Source organism: Herpailurus yagouaroundi, unplaced genomic scaffold (genome assembly GCF_014898765.1).
Source record: "Herpailurus yagouaroundi ecotype Mexico unplaced genomic scaffold, PumYag 100, whole genome shotgun sequence".
Classification (NCBI taxonomy): Eukaryota; Metazoa; Chordata; class Mammalia; order Carnivora; family Felidae; genus Herpailurus; species Herpailurus yagouaroundi.
The window spans coordinates 55430466-55443613 of NW_024412391.1; the positions used below are offsets into that span (position 1 = coordinate 55430466).

The 13148-nt window shown below is 34.5% G+C and overlaps 1 protein-coding gene across 10 annotated transcripts in view; it reads left to right on the forward strand.

Annotated features, from left to right (window-relative positions):
* DGKB (diacylglycerol kinase beta) overlaps positions 1 to 13148 on the forward strand; it is a 750184-nt gene that overhangs the window by 148900 nt on the left and 588136 nt on the right. For 4 of the 10 annotated variants that reach the window (XM_040472535.1, XM_040472541.1, XM_040472538.1 and 1 more), the window contains exons 3-4: positions 7452 to 7528; positions 11379 to 11399. The exons of 1 other annotated variant lie outside the window; for it this stretch is intronic. In XM_040472535.1, coding sequence (XP_040328469.1) covers positions 7452 to 7528; positions 11379 to 11399 — 98 coding nt within the window. Of the gene's footprint in view, positions 1 to 7451; positions 7529 to 11378; positions 11400 to 13148 lie in introns of those variants that run through there. 5 more of the 10 variants (XM_040472539.1, XM_040472542.1, XM_040472540.1 and 2 more) reach the window with 3 other exon arrangements.

A 13148-nucleotide genomic window follows, 5' to 3' on the forward strand; every position in this document is an offset into this window, starting at 1 on the left:
GGGAAGCTTAGACTTTGAAGAAAACTTTTGAAGCACTGAGTTGGGAAAGCCAACAGATGACTTTTCCATGGTCCCAAATTCAGATTACAGGCATTAGGAGCCTCTCTCACATTGTCAGAGCTGCATTATTCCTGGAAACCCAATGTCCTCACTGAAACAGTGGCCCATGGTGTTGTCTACTCAGGCACATAAAGGACTAGATGATTAATCTACAGTTGGTTATTTCAGAATTTGGTAGTTTTAAAAATAACAAATGTGCTTTGTAAGTTGGATAGTCTTGGTGTTAACAGTGGAATATGATAATCTTTTCATGGGAGTGAGAAGGCCTAGGACTACTGTTTGGATAGTAAAACTATTGGCCTTGACCTTTAAAGTATATTTACCTTGAAACAAACAAAAAAAGATTTTCTTAGGAGGTATAATGAGAATGTGTTCTTTGCAAAACATTTTTAGGATTTTACTTCAGTAGTTCTCTGCATTTGCTGTGACTTTCCCTTCTTAATGCACACAGGCAATTTTAATGTTTAAGAATGTCTCATAATAATTATATGAAATACATACATTATGTCAAATTTACATATGTTTTAAGGTTTTCAAAAAGAATTGTATATATATTCTAATTCCATTATCAAAGAGAAATATAATACTAAACAAAAATAAATATGCCAGAAAACACTTTAAAAATATCCATATGACCTTTTTTGTTTTTTATATTTCATATATATATATATATATATATATATATATATTGTATTCTTCACCTGTTAATTTAAGTTGGTAAAAAAGAAATAGAATGTTTCCATGTGCTAGAAAAATAGGTAATGAACTTCAGTGAACTAAATTAAAGAAAACCATGGACTGCCAAGTTGATGCCTTGGCTATGATGGAAACTTCTATTTATTTGTTATGTTTTGCTTTGCTTTTACAAAATAAGGAAAACAGACTTGGGTCATACACCAACGTTTGGATCACTACTTAAACCCCTTTGGGTTGTATGATTTTGAATAAGTAATGGTTACTTTAACCTTGATGTCTTCATGCGTTTGTGAGTCTTAAATGAAAGAATAAGATACAATGCTTAAAAAAAAGATACAGCACTTTGCAATCTCTAAAACAATCTACCCATGCAAATGTTGATTAATAGTGTTAATTGTACTCAATGCATAAATCAGGTGTAGATTCTAAGAAAGTTATTATAGGGTATTCCATAGAAGGTTAGTTGCTATCTACTGTTGTTGAAGGAAGTCTTGAGAGGTTTTATGAATAAGGTGACAGGTAAACTATGGCATGCATTATGTTTGAACTTCATTTGATATTGAAGAGAATCCCAGGCAAAGAGAACATCGTGAGCAAAGGAGGGGCTCTAAAATCATGGGATATCTTACAATGAATATTAACTATAATAAGGAAGGCATGAAAAATAGCTGTTGGTAGGTAGGGTATGGATCATATTGTGACATAACTATCGTGCCAAAAGGAGGAGTTTGTGCTTCAATCCAAACACAACAGGAAACTGTTGAAAGTAATGATATTTTTGAAGTCATATTTATGGTGGAACAAAGGAACAGGAATTTATTGCGCACCAGACACTCTGCTACATACAGTACTACAAGGTTTGTATCATTATTCCTATTTTCCATATTAGAAAACTGAGCCAAGGAGACATTAAAAATATGCCCAAGGATATTCAACCATGAATTCTGGAGCCAGGACTCAAATCTAAAACTCTCTATCTTTAAATGTTTCCATAATTCCATGAGACCTTTGTGATTAATCTGAGAAGCGTGTGTTGAGTTTTTTGGAATGAAGAGTCAAAGAGACTGTGAAATCACAAAGGAAGTTCATTCAAGATGTAGCAGACACTTAAGTAGATCATCAGTCCCCATATACATTTCCTCTGTCCTTGCATATAACCAAAGCATTTGCTGAACAAAATGATCCCTCCACGTTTTTGGTTCAGTAGCACCTTAGTGCTTAGGTGATTCTGATGGTGGTAGAGCAAGTAATCTAAAATCACATAGTCTTTGTTGTGGTTAGTAATACTAAATTGCTTCCTAGTAAAATGGATACGGTTTTACCAGGATATTACTTCCTGGTAAAATGGATATAGGGCAGTGATTTGTGTCTACTGTTCTTCTCCAAGTCTCCTGCCCTATTAGCTGAGTCAAGCATCAGTGCCTCTGGAATTAGCCATGTATTTCATGTCATGACCCTCCTTTGCTTTCTAAGAGACCCTGTATTTGGTACTAAGCATCTGTCCTGATCCCTGATCCAAGGATGAAATCAGCTGTTTGAACCTGGCTGCCCTACACTTCAGTTGCCAGGCTTCTTTGATGCCAGACCTTTGTTTCATTACAGATATGTATTACCTGTGAATTGATCTCCCAGTTCACAGCTGCCTGCCTGGCTGCCTGCCTACCTAGATTTCTCAGTATTGCTCAGCCCAGAATCTGTCACTGTGCTCTCTTATTTGAAGCTCCAATATTAGCTGAAATGTGATTGAGATTATGTCTTTCACTAACCATCTATTCACCCAGGCATCACTTACTTTATGTCTGTCTTATACTAGAGAGTAGGTCAGATTAAGTTATGTGTCCTTTCTCCTCTCCACCACCCCAGTGCTGTTTGAACAGATGTGATTTAGAGTTGACAGAATTAGAAAGGTAGGAATGTTTATGGTGACAAGTAATAGGAGCAAATCCAGAAAAGCAGCAGAATTATAAAATAAGTAAGTGATGTTTCGCCTTTGAAGGTCGGTAGAACACAACAGCAGGATCTTTACAATCTACTGCAGTTTGGGAATCCACATAGATATGTAGACTGTTCATATAAGGCAATTCTGATTAAAGGTTAGGGGACCAAGTCAGGATATCTGGAGCCCTTTGATGTTTCATACGAGAATCTTAATCTATAGAATATTGGCTGGGTAAGTCAAAGCCTCAGTGGTCAAGAGACTGGGCCCAAGAGAGGCTATTGGGACTAGAATAGAACAACAAGATAATTTTCCAGTTCCTAAACTAGATTGTGAAGTGGAGATTGGATCATGAATATACCTTAGATATCAAGATTAAAAATGAAATTTGACCATTGAAAAGGGGGTAAATGGAGTGAATGGTGATTGATCTAAATATGAGTCAGTGCTTGTTAAATTGTCCCTGAGCAGGATCATTCATTGAAACACAGAGATTTTGCCTCTTAATTTGTTAAATTTATTCCTAGTGGTCTCCCACTAAGATTATTCTAATATAAACTATGACCAAGAAAATCCTAAAAAATGACATGAATAATTTTAAGGACTATTGCCCTCTCTGGAGCATTCATAAATGATTACTGAGTGTTTGTGTGTGTGTGTGTGTGTGTGTGTGTGTGTGTGTGTGTGTGTGCGTGTGTGTGTGTGCGTGTGTGTGTGTGTGTCGGGGGGGGGGTTACTCCTATGGAAACCTGAAATGAAAAGTCTATCTTTAGGCAATGTCTTTAACGTTCTTCGGAAAGCCTAGGTATAAGAAAGCAAATTTTCTCCTCCCCCTTTCATTTTATCATGGGGCTCAGATATGGTTAAAATAGCCAGAGTCCTTGGGATATCTTATTCCAAAATTTGTGAATCTAGAAATGTGTACGTCTATGTAGTTGTATACAGAAGTATCTGCATCTACATATATAAATTAGAAGATGTAAAAGTTTTCTGCTAAGTTACACTAATGCCTTATTATTGACAAAGAAGGATTTGGGACAAAAGATTCAGCTTCATGTCTCTCTTTAGTTTTTTTAAAGTTTATTCATTTATTTTGAGAGAAAGGGAGAGAGATAGAGAGAAAGGGAGACGACACTAGTGGCAGAGGAGCAGAGAGAAAGAGAGAGAAAATGAGAACCCCAAGCAGACTCTGCACTGTCAGTGGAGAAGCCAATGCTGGGCTCAGACTCATTAACTGGGAGATCATGACCTGAGCTACAATGAAAAGTCAGACAGTTAACTGACTGAGCCACCCGGGTGCCCCTCATCTCTCTCTTTAATATAGAACCTGGTCTCTAAAGTAGTTTTAAGTTTCTGCCAAGGTAAATGTCAAAGTAATTACTGTAATTTGTTTTAATTAAGAAATAGCTTTGATCAATTGAATCACAATATTTATTGCAATTTCATTACTTCATCTTTGTAATAAATTTGAGTGCTATGTAAAAATAAAATGTACATTTTCTTCCCCAGAGCAACCTACAATCTAGCAGGAAGCAAGACGTAACAAATTAACTCTGATCACAGTACAGAAAGTGGTAGCAAAATATATACTGAAAAAGAAATATATAGGAAAGTGTAACAGTCTTCAAACATGTTACACCACACACACACACACACACACACACACACACACACACACACACCAATCTCAACAGCAAAAAGATAAACAACCCAGTTAAAAAATAGTCAAAAGACTTGAATAGACATCTCTTCAAAAAAGATATACATATGGCCAATAAGCATTTGAAAAGATGTTCAGGGGCACCTGGGGGGCTCTGTCTGTTAAGCATCTGACTTTGGCTCAGGTCACAATCTTGCAGTCTATGAGTTCGAGCCTCACATAGGGCTCTGTGCTGACAGCTCAGAGCCTGGAGCCTGCTTCAAATTCTGTGTCTTCCTCTCTCTTTGCTCCTTCCCCACTCACACTCTCTCTGTCTGTCTCTCTCAAAAATAAATAAACATTTTTAATTTTTTTTTAAAAATGAAAAGATGTTGAACATCATTAGCCATTAACAAATAACTAATGAAATACAAATCAAAAGCATTTCATTCCCTTTAAGGTAGCTCTGATAATAATTAAAAAAAAAACTAGGAAAGTATAGCAAAGATGTAGAGAAATTAGAATTCTTATACATTATTGATAGGAATGTGAAGTAGGATAGCCCTGTGAAAATCTGTTTGGCAGTTCCACCAAATGTTCCACATGGAGTTTCCGTATGACCTAGCAGTTCTCCTCTTCAGTGTATACCCCTGAGAATTAAAATATGTATTTACACAAAATCATGTATGCTTGAATGTTTGTTCATAGTGGCATTCTTCATAATAACTGAAACATGGAAACAACTCAAATGTACATGAGACTATGACTGGATAAACAACATGTGGTATATCCATAAAATGGAATATTTTTTAGCTATAAAAAGGAATAAAGTACAGACACATACTATAGCATATGTGAACCTTGAAGTAAAAGAAGCCAAACAAAGACAACAAATTATATAATTCCATTTTTATGGAATGTCCAGAATATGGAGGTTGTTTTTGGGGTGATGAAAATATTTTGGAATTATGTAGGGTGATGGTTGCACCGCAGTGTGAATACATTTTAAAAACCCACTGATTTGTATAGTTTAAAATGGTCAACATAGAATCTATGTTATGTGGAATTTTTAATAATATAAAAACAATACAGTCACACAAAAAACCTCACAGAACTTACAACATAAACAAAATTGCACACTCTAAATGAAAGTATAATTCACAAAATACAGACATGATTCACTTGATGGGGATCTAAGAATTAATTTTCTGGCAGGATGCCTCAAAAGCTCATTTGTAAATTAGTATTTTTGGAACTGGGAATTATTTTATGTTACAAACATCACTGAATCTTGGGGAAATGAAAGGAGGATGATATTCAAATGCTAGGACCATACCCTCTTCCCCAGTGGAAAACTAAACAGCTTCTGCTTATTTCCCACATTTCAGTTTCAGCCTTGTTTTATCACTATTAATCAAACTTGATTGAATGTTTAGATGGCTTATCAGTATTAATGGTTAGTTTTCTCTAAGTTAAGTATATTGTAAGTCTTAGATTGCTTTATCAAAATTATATTTTGATAACTATGAGAGCATTGTATTAGTAGATTGATTGCATATATTTATATTCTACTTATTTATATTTTTCTAACATTTATTTTCTTTCATGACATTATTTCCATATTAACTCAGGATTCTTTTGTCACAATCTTAGTATGATGAACATCCTAAAAATATTTCAAAATATTTAAAAATTGAAAAAGCAATTCAAAATTATTTTGGTAACATATCTAAACCTTTTTAAAAAGGTTTATTTAAAAACCTTTTATTTATTTTGAGAGAGACAGAGAGTAAGCTGGGGAGTGGAAGAGAGAGAGGGAAAGAAAGAATCCCAAGCAGACTCCGCACTGTCAGTATGGAGCCCAACCCAACATGGGCTCCATCTCATAAACCTTGAGGTCATGGCCTCAGCTGAAACCAAGAGTCGGATGTTTAACTGATTGAGCCCTGCCAGGTGCACCTAAACTTTTTTTTTTAAGTTTATTTATTCTGAGAGAAAGAGAGAAAGAGAACCAGTGAGGGAGGGGCAGAGAGAGAGAGGGAGGAAGAAGATCTGAAGCAGTCTCTGTGCTGACAGAGAGCCTGATGAGGGGCTCAAACTCATGGACTGTGAGAGCATGACCTGAGCCAAAGTTGGACACTAAACCAACTGAGCCACCCAGGTGCCCCTAAACTTTTTTCGTGTGCTTTTTAAATTTGGAGCTGTAAGTAGCTTTTCATTGAACGCTTCCTCAATGGGGCAGCATCCCTTCTGGCAAGTAGAGAGATACTTCCTCAACTTTGTTTCTTAATTTTTTTTCCCAAAACTTGGTTTCTTAATTGAATTAAGCTTTAGTTTGTTCTTTGTGTATATTTAGAAAATTCCTTATAAAACCATCTGCAAAATACTACAATGTGTACCTTGCCTCTGACTGGATTCACCACTGAGGCTTAACTACATATTTCATTGTGTTTATTTGTCCAGCAGGGTTATTCTTTGCTAATGGAGTAAAATATGTAAAATGTACTGTGTTAATTATAAAGTTCAATAACAAATGCCTATGTTTACTTTTTTTCTTTTTTAAATGTTTATTTATTTATTTTGAGAGAGAGAGACAGAGTGAGTGTGTGCACAAATGGGGGAGGGGAAGAAAGAGAGGGAGAGAGAGAATCCCAAGCAGGCCCTAAGCTCAGCACGGAACTTGATCTCATGACCTTGAGATCATAACCTGAACCAAAATGAAAAGTTGGAGGCTTAACCGACTGAGCCTCTCAGGCACCTCCTATATTTTCTTTTTAAACTAAGCTTATTTCATTCATTTAGATGTTATGCTATCAAAATAAAGAGAAGAGATGCTACTTTTTTATATGTTTGCTCATTAATTTATGTAGTACATAGGTAATGGCCTTATTCTTTGGCAATACACTTGGAAAACAGTATTTCTGTCCCTTTCTTTTTTGTGTGTGATTGCTTTTTTCAACCAAATAGCCTTTCGAAAGTGATAAAGAACGTTTCACATGTTCATTTTAAAACTGAATATGTGTTGGTGATTATATTTTAATGGGTCTTTGTTTCTGAACTGGGTTATTTAACCACAATAGGCATCTATAAACAATTTGTGTGTTCTCTATTTCTTTATAGATTCCACAAAGAAATTAAAGGATGTTCTTGAAGAATTCCATGGTAATGGTGTGCTTGCAAAGTATAATCCTGAAGGGGTAAAACTTTTTTTTCATTTATATCAGTTTCATATATATGATTGGAGAAGGGGTTTCTCAATGAAGAGTCCTTGGAAATATATGTACCATATACCATACCATAAATGAAATAAAATTCATAATGAAATGCTGTTTTGGAAAATATGTAAAATAGTGTACTACTTTTTTCATTCAAAAAACGTTTGCAGATGAAAATAACATTTCTATATTGGGTGCTTGAAGGAGTATAGGTCATCTCTAATATGGTCTTAGGTTCTTTCCCTAGATGTTAAAGATACTGCAATTCTGAATTGGCTTGCTCAGGTAGGATCAGGTCAGGATTAGATAGAAGGGAAGACAAAGTGTGCTTGCCGCTCACTCTGTGACCTACAGGTTTTAACCCCAGATCAAAATTCGTTGGGGGCAGGAGAGTTACTCCTTTCAGAGAATGATTCCCTTGACTAAAGAAAGATTTTCTTTCTTTAGTAATTTTAAAAAGCCACTTTGGGTAAAAAAGAGGAATTTCTTCACCCTATCTTGTTTTAACCTACTGCCAGTAAGCTGACAAGTCCCTGAAATTCCTTCCTTGTAAAAACTTCATGTCCTGTCGATTGCTTTTGGACACCTTGCTTGAATGAATGTCTTTCCTTTCCTAATTACTTGTTAAATAACCTTCCTTTTAATGCTACCTGAGTGATGCTACATTTAAGTGTTTGGGCACCTTTGCTGTGAGTTCTTTTGCAGTTTCTCTGAATGATAGTTGTGTTGTATGGGAGATAAAACAAATTACCCTTTGGAAAAGGCCCTTTCCCCTGGATGAATTATTTAGCCAGCTAGATAGATTTGTTTGCTGATTTAACTGCGATTTGTTTTTTGTTATCATTGTCATTACAGTTTTGAATGTTTATAAGAGCACAGTTCCTAGTTTTCCTTCAATATTACTTTTCTTAGGGATTTATAGAATTTGCGTTTTAGTCAAAACCAAATCTATATATTCTAACCTTAATTCATATTGTTTTATAATTTCCTTTCAGTATTTCCCATAGCTTTTTTTCATGTCATATTTTCTTATTTTGTCTATATTCTGATACATTACTGTAGCTTGTGAAGGTCTTTAATCTAAGATTTGTTTTCTTTTTCAAGTAAGTTAATATTTACAGCCTACCAATGATGGGGAAAATAAGGCAGTTTAAAGCCATTCCCATTTTCCAGTCCTAGGAACAAAAGCAGATATCCAGCGTACATTTCCCTCAGATTTTATTTTCCTGGATGCTATAGTATGAGAAAGAAAATGTTGGCAGAAAAGTTTGTAGAACTGAAAATCTCAAAGACCATAACAGCAGAGTGGGAAAGCTAAGATGACAACTGTACAGAATTACTGTAAGGCCCAAAAGTGTCATTAATATTTACATTTCTGACCATGCTTGAAAATGTACATGTTATCTAATCTATATACATAGATAAAACTAGGTTTGTTTTTCTCCCTAAAGATAGCTGGTAGCTATAAATTAAGTTGGAATGTAATTTTGTTTGCAAAATAGCCTTTTTGCTTCAATGATTTCTTATTTAAAAGACTCTCCAGACTTAGTCTTACTATTATATTTTTCATGAGGATTATCAGTCACTGTATACTGGATTTATTGAGGTAATTACTAGATTCATTCTTAGACACCCATATGATGTCAGCCTATTCAGTAATGTAATAATTCTCCATAAATGTGCAGATCTGCTCTTGAAATGCATTATTAAAATAATGAATTGTTGAAAAACAAAAAGTTAGATCTCATTATGACCCCAAAGTAATTCTAATTTAAAAGCAAAACTACTCCTAATCTAACATTGATAGGTGTTTTCCCTTCAGGAAAAAAAATAAAGTTTATATGACTCTTAAACACTAGTATGTATTTTACAAAAGCCAATAGGAGGTAATTAGGAATATTTAATGTTGAAAAAGAAATCTTTAAAGCCTTGAGGTTCTCTTCAGAACATGACTTCATCCAGTTTCTGAAAGGTTACTATAACAGTATGCAGAATTCACATGGGAAGTTATCACTCTCTATTGACTGGACAGGTTAATCCTAAAGTTCTTTGCCACAGATGACTACTTAATTGATGCCCCCTTATACAAGAAAATTTAGAAAAAAATATTTCATCTACACTACTTTTAGAATAAATAATTAATCCTTTGTTTTCTAAAATGAACATTGCTTATGTCATCCATATAAAAGATATTTGCAAAGAAACAAAGAAAGAACAGCCTAAATATCTCTTACTTGCTTCTCCTCTTTTAAAGCTGCTTATATGGTAGGTGCACTGTATTTCTTATCACTCTTTTAATTACTGAATTCTAAATCTTTGTATAAAGGCTTACTATAATGAATATGTGACCTGTTTAAGAGTATTTTAATGGAGAAGAAATACTAATTGCAATATATGGATGAATCTAATGGAGAATAAATACTAACTGCAATATACAGATGAATCAATTATTTTTAATTTGTGTCTTTTAAAGATCATGTAACAATCACTCTTTGAAAAAAAAATAACCAAATCAAAAAAATATATTATTCTAAACAATGGCACTAAAGATTCCCTAAGAGCAAAAATTTTAAAAAGGTCTTACGTTTCCTTAACAGATAAGATTATTAAGTTTTTAGATAAAGTCATTATAAGAAAACTAAAATTACTTTCTCAAGATTCACAAGCTAGTTTCATGATAAGAGCCGTAATTAAAACCTAATTATCTGGAATCCCAGATTAAGATTAATGCCCTTTCTTCTTCACTTTGTTGACTGGCCATAAAATGAAAAGGAAGGTTGTGGGAGATGAGAATAAGGGGAAAAGAAAGGTATGTCACGTACATTGAATGGCATTTCTTATGTAATGAGTATGGCATATTCCCATGCATGTAATTACTACTAACTCACACCTAATAAGGTAAGAGATTCTTATTAGTCTCCAACTAATCTTATATGAATGATATAATGTTAAGAGTATGATTATAGCTAGTTTTTAGTAGCCATCCAAACTCAGTGAGAAGACTCACAGTGAATATCGTCAGCATATCTCAGATATAAATGATTCATGAAAGTAACGGAATTTGATAATATGAGAAAGAACCAGTTTGGCATTGCATTTTATATGTATGTAAAATATACATAGAATATTATAGAATAAGTAATTGTGTGTGTGTGTGTGTGTGTTGTGTGTGTGTGTGTGTGTGTGTGTGTGTGTGTGTATCTTTTTCCCTCCTGGATTTCAAATTCAATTCTATATTGTTCCACTGATGTTTAAAAACATGGGAAAAAATAAGTAGTACTATATGTATGGGAAGATATTTTTCTTTAAAGGCATTGCAATGGGCTAGTCAAACATGTTATTCCAAAAGATGGAAACATTAGGAGTGAGAAATAAGTATTCATAATCTAATATATATTTATAATGCTGTTATATTTTCATAATTTTCTCTGGAAGGTTTTAAAAATCTTATATGTGTTGTTCATTATATTTATCTCATATCAGTTAGAACTATTTGCTTATTACACTCAAAGATTGACCTAGTAAGTGATTCTCAAATTTTAGCTTGTATCAGAATCACCTGTGGGTCTTCTTAAAACACAGGTTTCTGCCTGTTCCCCTACCCTCTCAGTTTCTGTGTTTCTGGGGTAAGGCTCAAAAATGTATATTTCTATCAGTTTCACAGTTTATGATAATGATGCTGTTTCAGGACCACATTTTGAGACCCATGGATCTAGGGTATGTTTTAAAATCAATCTGTAAAATTGGCCTTTTAGTTTGTCAGCAATATGAGATAATGAGTATAAATTACCTTACATTAACACATGTATTCTTTCTTTCCTTGCATGCACAGAAACAAGACATTCTTAACCAAGTAAGACATTTTCTTTTCTATTGAAATCTGTCTTTTCTTTTTTTATTCTGATGTGAGCTATGAATTTCTCATCCATATCACTGTACTTCTGTACCATTAAGATTCATATAATATGCAAGTCTATCCATAATACTTAGTAGGCTATAATTGACTGACACTTGTTCACATCAAAGTCTGAAACGGAGGAGCTAATGTCTCAATGGATTCAAAGAGGGTCTAGAGGGTGGGCTTTAGTTTTATAGGCTCTTGAATTTAATATTCTAATTTCACCAAAACATGGATCAGACTCCAATAAAATAATTCATTTAATGAAAGTCTTAATTTATTCTTTTACAATGGGAGGTTTATAATTGCACTTAAATGCAATTGATAGGGATTTCATTGTGGGGGGCATCTACAGTGCTATTAGAATCTGTGAGAAAAATATAACTGAAAAGCTGTTGATCTTTGCCTTCCTGGGAAAAAAGAGTAAACCATCTGTTGTTTCAGTCACTCTCTCCTAGCAAAGCGTATTTTGTAAAGGAAGTTTGGGGTCCATAGTTCAGCTGGGTGCCTAGAATTACAACCCATTTTGGGAATCTCTAAATGGATTTTTCTATCATAGTAGGAATATATCATACCAAAATGCATGAGATATTTAAAACCATAATATTGTCTCCCTTGAACAGTAATGGGTATGTATTAGCAGCTTTTTATTCACACGTTTCCCTATGGTCTCAATGACAGCAAACACTGTGATGTCATCCCTGACATATCACAGTGCAATTGGTTACATCAGAATGATCTTGATCGACTAGATACAGGTCCTCCATATTACAGTCTACTAGGATGAGGTAGGACTGAAATGGCAACTTATTGACTGTGATGACTTTCACCAGTCTCTTTCAGAGGATGACACTTCCCTGATATTATCCCTGACCTCTATGGAAACCTACCAACCACCACCCCACCCAAGACGGACTACATGGACTTTATGGTTTTAGGGGACAACTCTTCAGAGTAAATGGCTGCTTTTATATAGCATGCTTTAGCTATGAAAGGACATTTACTGAACACGTTGGTCAACAAACACACCTTTCTGCACAATCGGCATCCCTACCAGGGACTGTCTGAAAACTGGTGTCAAAGTTAGCCCTGCCCTTTTTAGGGTCAGTGGGATGAGTTTCTTCCTTTTCCTTGCTCAGTCTTTGTTCCATATGGAAATGTTTAGTAGGCAAGCGATTTCAGTTGCAGAATAGAAAGAATAGGTATAGTTGAGGTTAGCCAAAGGAAAAAAAAACACGGCATGCATATTTATTGCTCTATATGGGCTCTTGGTGTATCAGTGCCTATGAGTGTAGGATTTTCTCTTTACATTTCCTGTTAGTAGATGATCCTTGGCTCAAGGCTGGGTTGTATTTCATAGTTCCCTAAGCTTCCCTTATCTTTGTACTTGGTACTCTGTACTGTGGATTCTACTAATATAGAAGGTTACCCTTTACATTTAGATTAGTGAGTTGCTTCATTCCTTTAATAAGAAACCTGGGAATTCATAACTTACATTTGGTAGTGCTGCTGCCTAATGTAATATTTTAAGTGTCTTTAACAAGGATATTGACACTGATAGAATTGTTAGCAATGATATAAACACCCTTTTATTGTAAGCTATAATTGTTCTTCCAGAACCGAATTCAACCTTTGCCATTAAAGAAAGCATCTGGAAAGTATAACAGAGAAAATGTGGTCTTAGGAGTTCAACTGAACTGAGTT